Raw genomic sequence first — 13,659 nt, 5'->3', positions numbered from 1 at the left:
GACCCTTCTCTGAGGGTGGCAAAGAAGCTCGTTAATTAGAATGTATGGATTTTCCGTCAGTGTTCGGTTTCAGCCTGCGCTGTGGGGGAAGGCGAGTGTCGTTTGTACTAATCCATTCTTGCCCCACTTACACAGCCGCTCCGCGGGCACACTTGCCAAGCGGCACCTGTCAGATAAGGCCTCGCACTCCAGGAGCGGGCAGCGGAAGTGACCAGACGGGCTTTCCAGACCTTTCGGGCACGAGCAGAAAAGCAGCAGATGGCGACGGAGGCAGACGCCAGCAGAGCTGCACTGACCACAGAGGAGCAAGAGCGTCACACAGCATCACACGGACCAGGTGCACAGCAGCCACGCGCAGGTTAAAGGGCTGCTGAGCAGGCCGCCCTAGAGCTGTCACAGTCTGCACAGACCACTCCATTTCCTCTTCGGCAAAAACCACATCTGTTTGCTGTTACATGCTCGGCTTGTAAAGTCAAAAGAATAAAAGCGTTCCAAGCCTAGAAGTTTGCAGCCTTGTCCAGCGCAGGGGTGCTCTTCTCCCCGAGAGACGCCAGCCCCAGGAAACTAACCCCCTGAGACAGAAGAGTGGGCACAGACCTTGGCCCCAGCCAAGACAATGTAAAAACACTCATCTTTGCAGAATTACTAGCAAACTTCTAATTCAACAGGTTGTTGATTTTGATATGGTACATGGTACGCCCACTGAGAACAAATGCTCTTTTACAATAACGACTGGGACGCCCACTGATACAGCAGAGTGTGAGAGTGAAGCACTGTGGTCAAGGGTATGACCTTTGCCCCAGCTGAGGTTTCAAGGCCAACCTCAAGTCTAGGCCCTATGACCCCCTCTACAGCGCTGAGGCAGGTCACTGAGGCTCTAGGTGTTGAAGTGTCTTCTTCTGCCGTATAAACAGGTAACCGAGTACAGCAGCACTTGTGATCACACAGCCACAAATCAACCGGTGCACAACACACGAAACAGTAATTATTTAAAAGGACAATGGGCTATAAAGGCAAACTGTCCCATATAATGCTAACAGCACTTGAATATTATACGAGTTTCGTAATGACTAATTAATCCCTCATTCTCATAATTTATGCATGACGTTGGGCACTAATTCTTTACCATGTTCCAAACAGTTTTGACAGCTGGGTGACGTTTCCATTCTCCCTTACAAGCTTCATTCTATGACCCCAAGTATTATTCCTGCCAAATTAAAATAAGCACTGCCCCCTAAACACCCTGGAATTGTCTTTGTTCTTGGACCGTTGTGATGCTTTGTGGAATAAACATTTACCCTCTGCACGAGCATCTGCATCAGACCCTGCATTGCAAGCAGGACCAGCCTAACAATGACAGGGTTATATTCTCCTTGTGTCCGAGGTACAGAATCAAGTTAGACGGGACGTGGAGACAATAATAATGATATCAGTGGCAAGAACGTCCTGAAAGGTCAAAGCCTGCGAGCCTGGGTGGTGTGTAACCAGAGCCCTGCAGAGGAAGAGTGAGTGGATATTGATCTTCACTCGCAAGGCTGACTTTTAACTTCTCATCTCTGACAAGTGAGTCCTTGAGCATCCGTGTGAGAAAAAGGCTCTGGCCGCAGTGGCTGGGAGCAGGAGTCTCGGGTTTCCGATCACAGCGAACTGTTCCCGATCCCGGGAGCACGGTGGCACTGTGGTTAGCAAGGCTGTCGCAGCTCTGGGGCCCTGGGGTGCTGTCTGCGTGCAGTCTGCATGTTCTCCCCGTGATCGTGTGTTTCCTCCAGGTGCTCCAGAGTCCAAAAACACACTAGTAGGTTAACTGGATTCTGCAAAAACCGGTCCTGGTGTGACTGTGTGTCCGTGTGTCCTGTGATGAACTGATGTCCCATCCAGGGTGTATCCTGCCTTGCGCCTGTTGCTTGCTGGGATAGGTGGGTCAGATCCAGACCCTGGGTGGATGCCCCGATCCCTGCCAGCAGGAAGTGTGGTCATAATCCGCACTGTGAAGAGTCCTCCCTGCTCTCCGCTCTGACGGGCAACAAGCAACTCAATGCAATTGCATCTAAGACGCAATTCTCAGACAGCACCCAAGTTAAAGTGTACCAGGAATACCACGATCAAACCAACGAGAGCTATAATTTTTCTTGTTAAAAAATTACAATTTACGGATTATACTTGACATAAAGGCACCCGATTTGGATCTGCCAGTTTGTGCGAGCTTCACTTCTCCACCTGCAGCTACAAACCCTGTAACCTCACACGGGAAGACTGATGAAGTGCCGAAAGGCTCCAATTCACTCGAACTTCAGGAGTGAGCGCGAGTTATCAGGATGGCAAACAGGAAACTGCTTCTGTGCACTAAGAGCCAGGAAGGGTTTGAACTCCATTAGCCAGGCATCCCGTCACTGGAGAGCCCTCATGTTCTTACCTGCTGTGCCTCGGTTTGTGTTCCACATCATACCGATGTTCTGGCCCAGGTTCTGAGACAGCGTGATGGACATGGGACCCACATTGCCATACTGTTCAGAGGAGACACAGAGCAGATCAGGTACATTACTGGGCTCAAAGGAATATGCTCCTCAAAGAACTGGACCTTCTGCATCTTCAACAATAGTTCTTCAAAAGTTGTAAGGGGATCTGATTCAAGCAAGACTCTCAAAGACACTGACACAGTCAACCCAGTGAGACCCAAACATGAACCAGAGGAGACAAGGGGAAAACAAAGAGAAATTAATTTAAAATGAAGAACAAGAGACATCTTTACACACAGTCCTGGTACCAAAGCTAATACCCTTCTTTCAAGAAACAGCTAACCTCAGTTAACCTTCAGAGACCAAAACAGGCTAAACTGAATGGCCCCTCTCTTTGTACACTTTCTTCTGCTGTTATCTTTAACTCAGTCACATGTAACCCCAGCACAGGGCTATAGCTCTGCCACCTCTGCACTGCTGTTTGGCCCAGTGTGTGGTATAATCTGGACCAACCTGCGCTCTCTTCCCAGGTGTGTCGGTAGACCCAGTTGACTCCTTGCCAGTAAGACGATGGAGAATCAGACAGGAAGAGCCTTGTTCGAGAGCACAGGTCAAAATGCTTCTGACCTGGAAACTAAGGTGAGGTGTGTGGATGTGTGTGTGTGTGTGTGTGTGTGTGTGTGTGTGGGGGGGTGTGTGTGTGTGTGTGGGGGGGGGGGGGGGGGGGGGCGTCCCAATCCCCAGAACTCGCAGCAATTTTAAAACGTAAAACAGTGATCGTCAGTGGCTGCAGTGGCGTCAGATGAGATGACAGCGGTCTCTCACCTCGTTCACCCCACCCCCCCGGGTCAGAGAGCAGATCCCCCCGATGTAGGCCGCCCCACTGCGGCTGCTGCGGAATGTGCGCCCCCTGTTGGACAGGGAAAGAATAACATCAACAGCAATAACAAACAGAACAGAGGGAACTTCACTGAACCTACAAAACTAAAGCCGAGCTAAAGGGTAACATTTACACAGGGGGGGAACTGAACTGGCATTTAGCCTCAGAATTGGCTGTTTGATTTAACAGAGCATGCTGGCTGTCACTGTGATGTAACCTGCAGTCCATGTCCTCAGGTAGGTTTGTCTTGGTTAACTGATGTGGCTATAAATCACGAGGGAGGGGTGGTACCAATTGAAAAAATTAACTCTATATGTGTGCTGTCCTGCCTTGAACACTGATGTGCTTTAAATGACTGTAGCCAGTAATACCTGGGTGGTAACTGCCAGTAATACCACCCAGGATACCCCTGCATTTAACACATCTCTGGGCTGCTAGGTTGCCTCTAATATCTCACACACTCCTGTGCTACCCCCCGGCTGTCTGCAATACCCACGAGAAGAGGTGGACTGCATCACTGTGCTCTTTCACATTCTCCCTCCTGTACTTCATGAAGTCCCGCAGGGTCACCAGGGGGTCGTCGTCGATGGAGATCATGTTCTGCGACGTCCACGTCTCCATGGCGACCAGCACGATCCTGGTGTTCAGCTGTTCCTTATAGATCTATCCAGAAATAAATTAAAGATGAGCACACCTACTGAACACTTGCACCTCAACCCACATCAGGTCAGCCCCGACCACGCGGTGCTAAGCTCAGGGCCCGATCGGAGGCCAGCGCGCAACAGGCAGTCCAGTCACATGTGGCGTGCAGCTCTGTCACACACAGCCCCCAGTGTTCAGCTGTTAGACTGCGGACACCCTCACTGGGCGACCAGGAGCAAACCGCCCAGCTACTCTGCCCAAGCTGATGCCCCGAGACGCTGCCGCAGAAGGAGCTCCTCTGTAGCCCATCTCACCTGCTGCCTTGTGATCAAGTAAAGCACTCCTCAGGGCAGTGGTGTTATCTTTTGCCTGTACTCATGTGCTGGACAAACAAATCACTGGTTTTTAAAAAAAGTATTTGGAGTTAAAGGAAAGGATTGCTACAGGTGCACTGGCAGGTTTCAAGATCAATCCTAAAAGCCAGATTTCTTTACCTGTCCACTTCGTCCCTCAGTGAGAAGACTAGGGGTCTAGGGGCCACAGGTGTGGAGAGAACGTGTCCATTAACTGTCATCACTGTCAGCCCTCAGTGTGACCCGGGACAGGAGTCCAGAGCCCTAACCTCCACACTGCCAACCCTTGCACATTGCGCACAGCAGCACAGAGCTTTGGAAGAGCTCTGTCTCGGAGAATAGAATAAAAGCCCGAGCCGGCAGGCTCCTCACCGCGTCGGCCATGTTGACCACAGCTTTGGCAAAGTTCCTGGTCTGGGAGGCAGAACTCCGGATCTGTGTAAACTGTAGCGATAAAGGAGATAAAAAGGATAAAAAGAGATAAAAATCACCCGCCCCCCCCCCCAACACTTCACACCATTCTTTCCCTTCTGTGTTTAAATGTTAGAATAATGTCCCACAAAATCCCATTTGCTGCTTTGGCAATCTGTGGGCCCCCAGCTCCAGCAGGAGAGCTGGGGCTGGGGGGGAGGACAGATGCAGGTCTTGTTGGTAATGTCTTCACACACGCGCACTGCGCACAACACAGGGGTCTCCGACATGCACCAAGGGAAGCACACTGGGAATCTATCCAGCCTGGTGGATTCAGCCGTATCAGCCAAAGGCACAGCCCAGGCTGGACACAGTGCTCTCTGGCCCTCAGGGTCAAGCCCGTGGTCTGAATGGGCACCTTGACAGGCAGAGCTCCCTGGAGCGTCAGGTCTAAAACTCCTCTCTCTGTCACCCAGCAGAGGGCCGGCTCACGACCCTGCCTGTCGGAACCGCAATGAAAACACCACGAGCACTATTCTCACACACTCACCAAGTGATTGTCATTCACCACCATCAGCTCGATGTACTTGGTCTCGCTCTGTATGGTGTAATGCACACGGTGCACCTGCAGGGGGCAGCAGAGAAACAGATTCGGCTTCAGGTCCCAAACCTATTCACTACCACACAGAGCTTAAGACACCAGCACTCCCCTTTCTGGTTTGTGCTAAAGGCTTTCTTATAACTACACCCCTCCCTGACAAAAATGAACACTTGTGTCACAGTTCCTGCTCTGTATTTACAGAACTTCTCGTGACTCTTTTCCAAAACACAGGAAGATCTGGGTCAAATTTTGAAAGATTCCTAAAAGATATCGACAGTGTCAGCGCAATGGAATCATTTAAACACTGTAAAGAGACAAGGACTCAAGTGAAAATCAAGAAGTACTGTACTTCAGGACTGAAAATGGGAAGCAATTGTTTTCTAGAAATGTTACAGGATCTGGAAAAGCTCTCTGCTAATGAGTCACTAATTTTGAGGACTTCACTCAGAAATGCTTTTGATTCATTAGTAGAAATAGGGGTTGAACAGAAATTGTACTAATTTAATATGAAATGGGGTAGTGTTGAATGTTAATCTGGTCTCCCCAGGCAGACACCAGAGTGGGAGTGACTCTGTACTCTTCCCACAGGTGGACAGCAGCCCTGACCTGTCTCTTGGATCTCCTCAGGGTCCTGCTGGGGGTCAGCTGCTCAGGCCGAGACATCTCACTGCTGGAGCTGACAGAGCAGCCTGGGTGACAGAGAGAGAGAGCTCAGTACAGATCGGCCAGCACTGCACACAGTCACCCATATTGAGTCAAAGAGGAAGTGATTCCATCTAGGCAGGGCAGCGAGAAATTCAAGACCAACACCCTTAACAAAGCACTCCAGAACAATCAAGAAAACTGCACTGTGGCAGTTTACAGATCTCACACTACACTGCCAGCACCTTTGAAATATAGCCAATACTGTCTATTTGCAACAGAACACCTGCGTTATCCATCAATCCCACCCACATTCACTTATGATGACTCCTTCACAACTACCACCCTTTGGTGTAGAGGGGGCCTTTGTAAGCACCACTGGTGCCAAACTCAAGCACACTTCCATTCTGTGCCCTTCTCTGGTCTGACCAGTCATCTCTGTTATAGGTCTGGTTATTTCCAGACGATGCCTCCTGGTCCTGTGGGATTCCTGCCTTCACTTGCACGCTGAAAATGAGCAGGAGCTCAAAGTGAGGTGTGTAACTACCTCTACGCCAAGCACACCTGAGGAAGGCGAAGGCTGTATGGAGCAGCAGGGGCTCCTGCACTGTACTCACCAGGGCACGGCATGGGCAGCTCCTCGCCAGGCATCCTGTACACCACATGGGCATCCGAACCCTGGGCCAGGGAGACAAGAGAGGGCGTCATGTCGCTGCAGTCAGAACCGCGCCGCTCGGCTGGAGCACATGGCTGATCCAGGGTCCCACCAGCAGGGCGGCGGAATGGCGGAGGTGTTTGTACCGCAGCACTCACTCCTGTTGCCCCAAATCTCCCTTCCTGCCCCCTTACTCTCCCCCTGCCCACACTCGCTCTGTAAGTCCAGCCTGTGCAGAGCTCGGAGGGGGGGGTCTGTATCTGGGAAACAGGACCCTGATGTGTGCTGAATCTTCGCCAGCCCAAACCCTTCAGCACATGAACCAGCACTCCCGGGGTGTGTGAAGGACTGGGTACAAGTCTGACATGGGGAGACCAGGCCAGGGGAGAGGGCTTGCTGAACACAGGGCTGTATCAGACACCCGGGCAGGGAAGGACAAGTGGGGAGCGTTGCAGAGGGCTTTCGAGAAGACAGCAGAAAAGCGAGGCCCTGGGAGGGGAGGTGCGTTATGGGAGACGTTATGGCCGCAGAGGCAGACAGAGGGATTGAATAGCAGCCTAGTATTACATCAGAAACCCCGAGTGTGAGAGATTTCATATCGCAGGAGAGCGAAGGCGAGAGTGGATGGGTCACTCTGGGTGTCAGGTTACACAAACCATTTATCGCTGGTATCTGATATACGCAGGTGCAGTCATAAATACTGGAGCCCTTCACCTCCAGCAACATTCACTAATTCATTAAGGGTAACAAATATTGTTTGTTAAACCATATTTGTTTCTGATCTCTTTCCTGTGTTATCTGAGCAACCCTTCAAGTAACTGTAATGATGTCATAGAGAATGAGCTCATTTAATCCAAAAGGCATGAACAGAGTAGTCATTTGTACTTCTTTTTTAAAGTGAATGCACTTCTTGGAATTTTCTTTTTCCATCTTATATATTAGGTAATTTGCTAAGAAATTTTAACTTCCCTGTGCTGGGATCAATAAATGCTCCAAACATTTAGAGATGTTGTCAAATCAATATAGGTCTAACAAACAATATTTCCTTATATGTATTCCATCCTTTTATTTTATAACCACTTCACCCAGTACTGGGTCATGGGGGAGCCAGAGCCCATCCAAGCACTGTGCACAAGAACGCCAGTCCATCACAGGACACACACAGACACACTCACATCAAGGCCAGTTTTCCCAGAAGTCAATTAACCGAGCAGTGTGTCTTTGGAATGTGGGAGGAAACCGGAGCACCTGGAGGAAACCCCCTTGAACACAGCGACAACATGCACACTCCACACTGACAGCACCCCATGTGTGGAGTTGAACCCAGGGCCCCAGCGCTGGGAGGCAGCACCACTTTGCCCTAATTTGCTAAATAACATTCCCGGACCGAGCGGGTTCTGAGAGTTGTGTCCAGATCTGGATTTTTCTCCAACAATCTATCAGCAGTTTGGTCCTGCAGCTCTAAGAAAGCAATCTTGCTCATTTCCCTGGAATGTATCTAAATATTCAGAACTGTAAAGCCGGGATCCAAGTTTCGACGCTCCTACACATCTGTAGAGATATTTGAATTGACGGTACCGTTAGCTCCTTTTCCTGCAGAAATCTAGCAGTGAGTTTAAATGATCATTAGCCAGTCCTTGTGGAGAGCGTCCAGGGTCTGAGGCACAGTGCGGCTCAAGACCTTTATGGAATGAAAGTCTGCTCAAAGGCAGGGTATAACAGCCTGGACAAGGACACTCCCATTATGACACACCCTCAAACACAATCCAACGGATACTATATCTCTATTCGTTAGTAAAAACTGCACTCTTAACAGAGCAAGAACTGAAAGAATTTACATTTCTCAACACAACCTCACATACATAGATTGTATAGTACATACTGTACATACACTGTTTTTCAGCAGGAGCGCAGGCCACTGTGGTAATAAGAAGAATGTGAATGAATGTCAACCTTTTTGTATAAAAAATGTTTTTGCAATTCAAGAAAAAACAATCCGTAAAAATCAATACTTCTTATGCTGTATTTTGTAAAACAAAACCAGACGCACATCCCTTCAGATCTAAGACCCGGTGACGTGATATACAGCTGCAGCAGCCAGGAGGTCTGATCATGGTCAGGAAGGCAAGAGACCTTCAGACACAGCTCACACTATTACATCACTCCAGGCCACATGGAACTAGAATTCACTCTGCACACGAACACATAGCCATGTTAGTATCACAATTGCTTTCCTGATGGTGATTATCTCTGCGAGTCTATGCTCTATCCCAGAGTGTTTCTAGCCTGGATTGTCACTCCAGCTCAGCCCCCTTAATTCCACACATTTATTACTTAACACCCTTTTTTTTTTTAACGGAACAAAGCTGAAGCTGGAGGAGCTGGATCGCTTCTCTGGCCGAAAGCGGTGCTTTGTGGGTGATGGGGCGGTGTGGTGCAGCCAGGCGGTCCACGTTGAACTGACCACGAGTGACCGTGAGAGCGCCGCCCACTGACCCCCGCCTCGCCTCGCCTGTGAAACTCAAGGCTGACAGCGAGACGGCCGCGTTAAACATTCATCGCGCCACTTTGCTGAAAGGCAGGAGGAACATCTGACCCCTAGTACTGGCCAGCGCACGACCACAGACAAGCAGATCGAGCAGCCAAATGGCTAAACACGCACAGAGCTTTTCACAGAGACACAGCTTACCTGAATAAAAACTGTTAACCGTCATTTGCAAGGAAAAAACAGGAGTTCAATAAATATAAGTGCTAGTTTATTACCATCTTCAACATACACTATTAGTGGTCTTCTTCTATCAACCCAACCAATGCAATCTGAAACACTGTATCGCACATGCAGGCCTGGCCACAGTAACAGCCAGGAAGGGAGAGAGCGAGACAGGAGGACGCATGGAGGCCATGAGGCTGTGTCTGCAGGAAGCAGGGAGAGACACACTCACCTGGCTGCTGTCTCCTGCAGCCGGCTCGATGCCATAAGAGAAGTTGCCATCGAAGAACAGGCCGCTGCAGAGAGAGAGAGGAACAGGCCGTGAGCTCCCTGGGCCGCCCGAAGAAGCACACAGCTCCGTCCAGCCGGGAGCGTGCCCAGAACAGCAGCAGGGCAGGGGCCTGGGGAGACCAGCAGCAGGCTTCCCAAGCTGCCTCTTGTCAAAAAATCTTCCATTATTATTTGCTAAAGTACCATCATTCCCTAATTACTACTTTTATGAGACAGCAGGTAGAAGAAACATTTTTATTTGCACAAAAAAACTTTTTGCAATCTCAAACTCAATGTATGTATTTTTTTGCTGTTAACCACATACATTTTTTTTGCTGTTTGTTAGCTACTACAACAGCCTAACTTTCAAAAACTCTGTAATATCAGGTACCAAGGTAACAAGGATGGGATCCATCATGCTCATATTGAAAAGCCTGTCTCATCTCAGAATGTCCAAGCACTGCACTGCTGGAAACCCCAGTCACAGCACTGACATGGCCTCGCTCACACAGGCACTAAAACAGTCCTTGACCATTTGCGCTAGAGGGAGGAAATCTCTGTGAGAGACGCTATGATTGAAAGGGTCTCCTGTGGCGCTCATGGGCTCCAGATCTCTCCGGGGGGGGGCGGGGAGAGGGGAAGGCCTGACCTTTACTGCCGAGCTGTTCAGCCAACCCTGCTTGTTCCTCACTGATTCAAGAGTCAGTGGGCTGGTTCAGGAACCATCTCAGAGAGGCAAGATCACAGCACTAGTTTTCTCAGACACTCACAGCTCTTGCCTCCTGTTCTCGGTCCTAGTAGCTCTCACACTTCACTCCCACTTGTGCTTGAAGGGCCTGTTCACTTCTGGCGCGCTTGTACAGTGTCTTTGCAAATACACAAGGTGCTTTTGTGTGGCACAGTCCTTCTGGAAGGGTGGCACACAGCTCACACAGTTGAACTGGAGTGTCACGATGGTGCAGTCTGGTATGGTGGCTCAGTGTTGGAACAGGCAGGTGAAAATGGGAGGATGGTGGCTGAGTATGCGGTGATACTCACTGCAGGCCATGGCAGGTGGAAACAGCAGCATAGGAGCCCGGCACTCCCCTGATCCGCCCGTGGTAGTAACAGTGCTCCCCTCCCTGCAAGACAAACACAGACAGCTGACAAAGACGTACAGCACACCACTACTGAGCTACAGTACCCTGGTCCTGAACTACAGAACTACAGTACACTGACACTGAGATACAGCAACTACTAAAAAAAGTGACATTGTCCAGAAACTTGCTTCATAGTCATTTTTGAGACAGCAGGTTTTAGTTCTGCAGGGCGTAGATCATCACACTTGTGAAGTATCACTGCACCCTGAGGCTCTGTGCGATCTCGAAGGCTTTTTCTAAATCAGGCATGAGTGAGTTTGCAACAATCACTCCATTGACTGAAACCCAACACTGCGCGCTTCCAGAAAGCTCACACATTTCCGAACTCCCTGCCCAGTGCAGCCGTGAGGAAGGGGAGTGTTTTCATATCGGCCACTGTCTCTGGCAGGACTGGACTATGCTTTGAAACAGAATACAATGTTGCACATCAAGAGCCAAAAAATAAAGACTCCTGCATTACAGTCTTATTACTTATTGATCAAAAGATGCTGCAGCCAGATTAGTCAGGGATGCTTTACAGAAAATTGCGCCTTGTGTGCAGGAGGGTTTATCATTACAGATCCGGACAGGGTTTCATTTTAAAGAAGGTTCACTGTCCATGTGCATAAAGCTACATTACATGGGAGGAATATCACTGGCTCTGGGCCCAGCGAAGCAATGAATATGTTTATGCGTTTGGGTGCTAGCTGAGCTCTCACAACATGCTTACGTAGCTCCTGGATTTATAATTTAAATGCTATAAACTGCAAACAGTCTGTCACACCCATGTGTATAAGCTGGTGGAATCCTCCAGACAAGCATGAGACCGAAGGCTAAAGCACTGATTCCCAGAAACTCTCAATTTCTTCTCTCAATGAATGGGTCCGCTTCCTCAACAAACTGAAGACATCACTGTCTCTAACCCCAGCGACTCCTGCAGGTGAAGACCTCTCATGACACAAAGCACCTAAAATCTTCCTTGAGGTTCCTCTGTTCAGACTCAGATAAAGAAGCCACATTAACAGAGGAGTCTACAAGAGGAAGATACAAGTATTTAAGAACCTGAAGGTTATAATAAGATCAGTCAGGGGAAACTCCATCATGGCCTACTGGGAAGAACCCAGTGCAAAAATGGGTACCCCAAGAAGTGATTACAGGGGACACATGCTGCTCAGTCACATATTTAAGCAAAGCCTGGCTGGACCAGGGGTCACGGGCCTCTAACAAAAAGCAGGTGGTGTGGTTGCTGCAGATTTCCCAAGCCTCTGCATCAGACACTGTGCTGTTAGCAGAGCTGTGAAACTGAGGTCATTAAAGACCTCACAGCACTGACTGTAAGAGCAGGGGTGTTCACCAGTATGGGCAGGTACAGTCTGGCCTCTCTAAAGTCCACTCCTCCCCTGATCTGTGAGGTGTGTCACCCAGGTGGGGCTGCTCTTCAGTGCTAGATGAAGCGCAGGACACATGCGGGCAAGTCTTGTTAATTATGCTACTGTAGTTACCACACTAGGAAGATGAGTCGAATGATGAGCAGCAGCTGAGGGCTTTAAAGGAGCTCTGGTCAACAGGTTTCTTTTTATTAATTATACACACATGCTTTAATGAAGGCAATGTAATAAATCTGAATCTAAAGCAAAAGTTTAAAAATGATCCCTGAAGAGCGTGGTTTAAGGAGAGAAGGTCATGATTAGTGCAATTATGCAATTAAAAGCCCAGTTGCTATGGCAACCTGTAGACAGTCAGCTTGAAAGGGTGCAGAATACACTTAGGAGTTAGATGAATATGCTTTGTGACTGAAATCAAACATGACTGGAATTAACTGCCTAAACAACACACAAAGGCAGCCGTGCTGAACATTTAAATGTGACTTTGTTCTTACTTCAGTATGACAATAACATATCCAAGCCATATGAGAAAGACTTACAGAGCTGATACTGCAGGATTCCAGTCCAGACCAGTGGGCAGAGCCACAGCCACTCACTGGGGCAGAGCTCACCCTGCAAGGACTGTTTAAGATGATAACAAATCTGATTTGGTGTTTTGTTACCTTAACAGCCTACAAAAGGATTCAAAGCTCTTTTAGTTCAAGCTTTCCCAACCCCAAGAGCCAGGACCTCCACAAATCCTACTGTCTACTCCAGCTGAGCTCTGAGCTACACAGACCAGGGATGCCAACTCCTAACTTAATGGACGTCTTTTTCAACATCACTTAGAAGATTAACAACAGAAAAGAAGTATCTTTCCAGTGCAAAATTTAAATTAAATATGAAATATATATATTACAGAGGAAGAACTCCCTGAATGATTGCTGTGGTCTTAATGTTTACAATCAGACTACTGTTAAAACCCATCCATTCAGGGTTGTGGGGGAGCTGGAGCCTGTCTCAGCAAGCAACGGGCACAAGGCAGGATACACACACTCATTCACACAGGGCCAATTTTTCCAGAAGCCAATTAACCTGCCAGCATGTCTTTGGACTGCAGGAGGAAACCGACGCAAACCCAGGGAGAACATGCAAACTCCACACCGACAGCAACACAGGCCCGGCACAGAACACTGCTAACCACTGTGCTGCTCTACTGATAAAACGTGCTGGATAAATAATTTTGCATATTATATGTGATTAGTAAAATATACTGTAGATGTGCCAACAGAAAAGTTGAAGGCTGATCAGATCCTCAGTCTCTAGTTTTCCTCATCCTCCAAACTTCCTCCTGCAAGCACGTCAGTAAGTGTTGGTACAATGAAACTAAATTCCATCCATTGGTTTAAGCTAAGCTATCCAAAATATCACTTTTTAATAAAATGCAACTTCATGTGTATTTTGAGAGAGAGCTCTTTTCAGTGCCAAGAGCAGCCATGCAGCTCCAGCAGGTTCTTCCCAGCGAAGGCAGGAAAGCAAACATATGTCCTCCCTGCC

The 13,659-nt window shown here is 48.7% G+C and overlaps 1 protein-coding gene across 6 annotated transcripts in view; it reads right to left on the bottom strand.

Annotated features, from left to right (window-relative positions):
* The window catches only part of adam11 (ADAM metallopeptidase domain 11), a 49,407-nt gene that overhangs the window by 19,539 nt on the left and 16,209 nt on the right, over positions 1 to 13,659 (bottom strand). For all 6 annotated transcript variants that reach the window (XR_015930994.1, XR_015930995.1, XM_088623042.1 and 3 more), the window contains exons 5-13: positions 10,659 to 10,741; positions 9,583 to 9,646; positions 6,603 to 6,663; positions 5,950 to 6,032; positions 5,293 to 5,367; positions 4,704 to 4,775; positions 3,833 to 3,999; positions 3,282 to 3,366; positions 2,414 to 2,504 (exon numbers count right to left, since the gene is read on the bottom strand). Coding sequence is in view for 4 of the 6 variants with exons in the window: in XM_088623042.1 (XP_088479168.1) it covers positions 2,414 to 2,504; positions 3,282 to 3,366; positions 3,833 to 3,999; positions 4,704 to 4,775; positions 5,293 to 5,367; positions 5,950 to 6,032; positions 6,603 to 6,663; positions 9,583 to 9,646; positions 10,659 to 10,741 (781 nt within the window). In the remaining 2 variants the exon portion in view is untranslated. The remainder of the gene's footprint in view (positions 1 to 2,413; positions 2,505 to 3,281; positions 3,367 to 3,832; positions 4,000 to 4,703; positions 4,776 to 5,292; positions 5,368 to 5,949; positions 6,033 to 6,602; positions 6,664 to 9,582; positions 9,647 to 10,658; positions 10,742 to 13,659) is intronic.

This window comes from Lepisosteus platostomus, chromosome 28, assembly GCF_059453375.1.
Source record: "Lepisosteus platostomus isolate fLepPlt1 chromosome 28, fLepPlt1.hap1, whole genome shotgun sequence".
In the NCBI taxonomy this organism is placed as follows: domain Eukaryota; kingdom Metazoa; phylum Chordata; class Actinopteri; order Semionotiformes; family Lepisosteidae; genus Lepisosteus; species Lepisosteus platostomus.
Note: the sequence above shows the minus strand (reverse complement) of the source record. Positions and strands in the feature narration are given on the sequence as shown.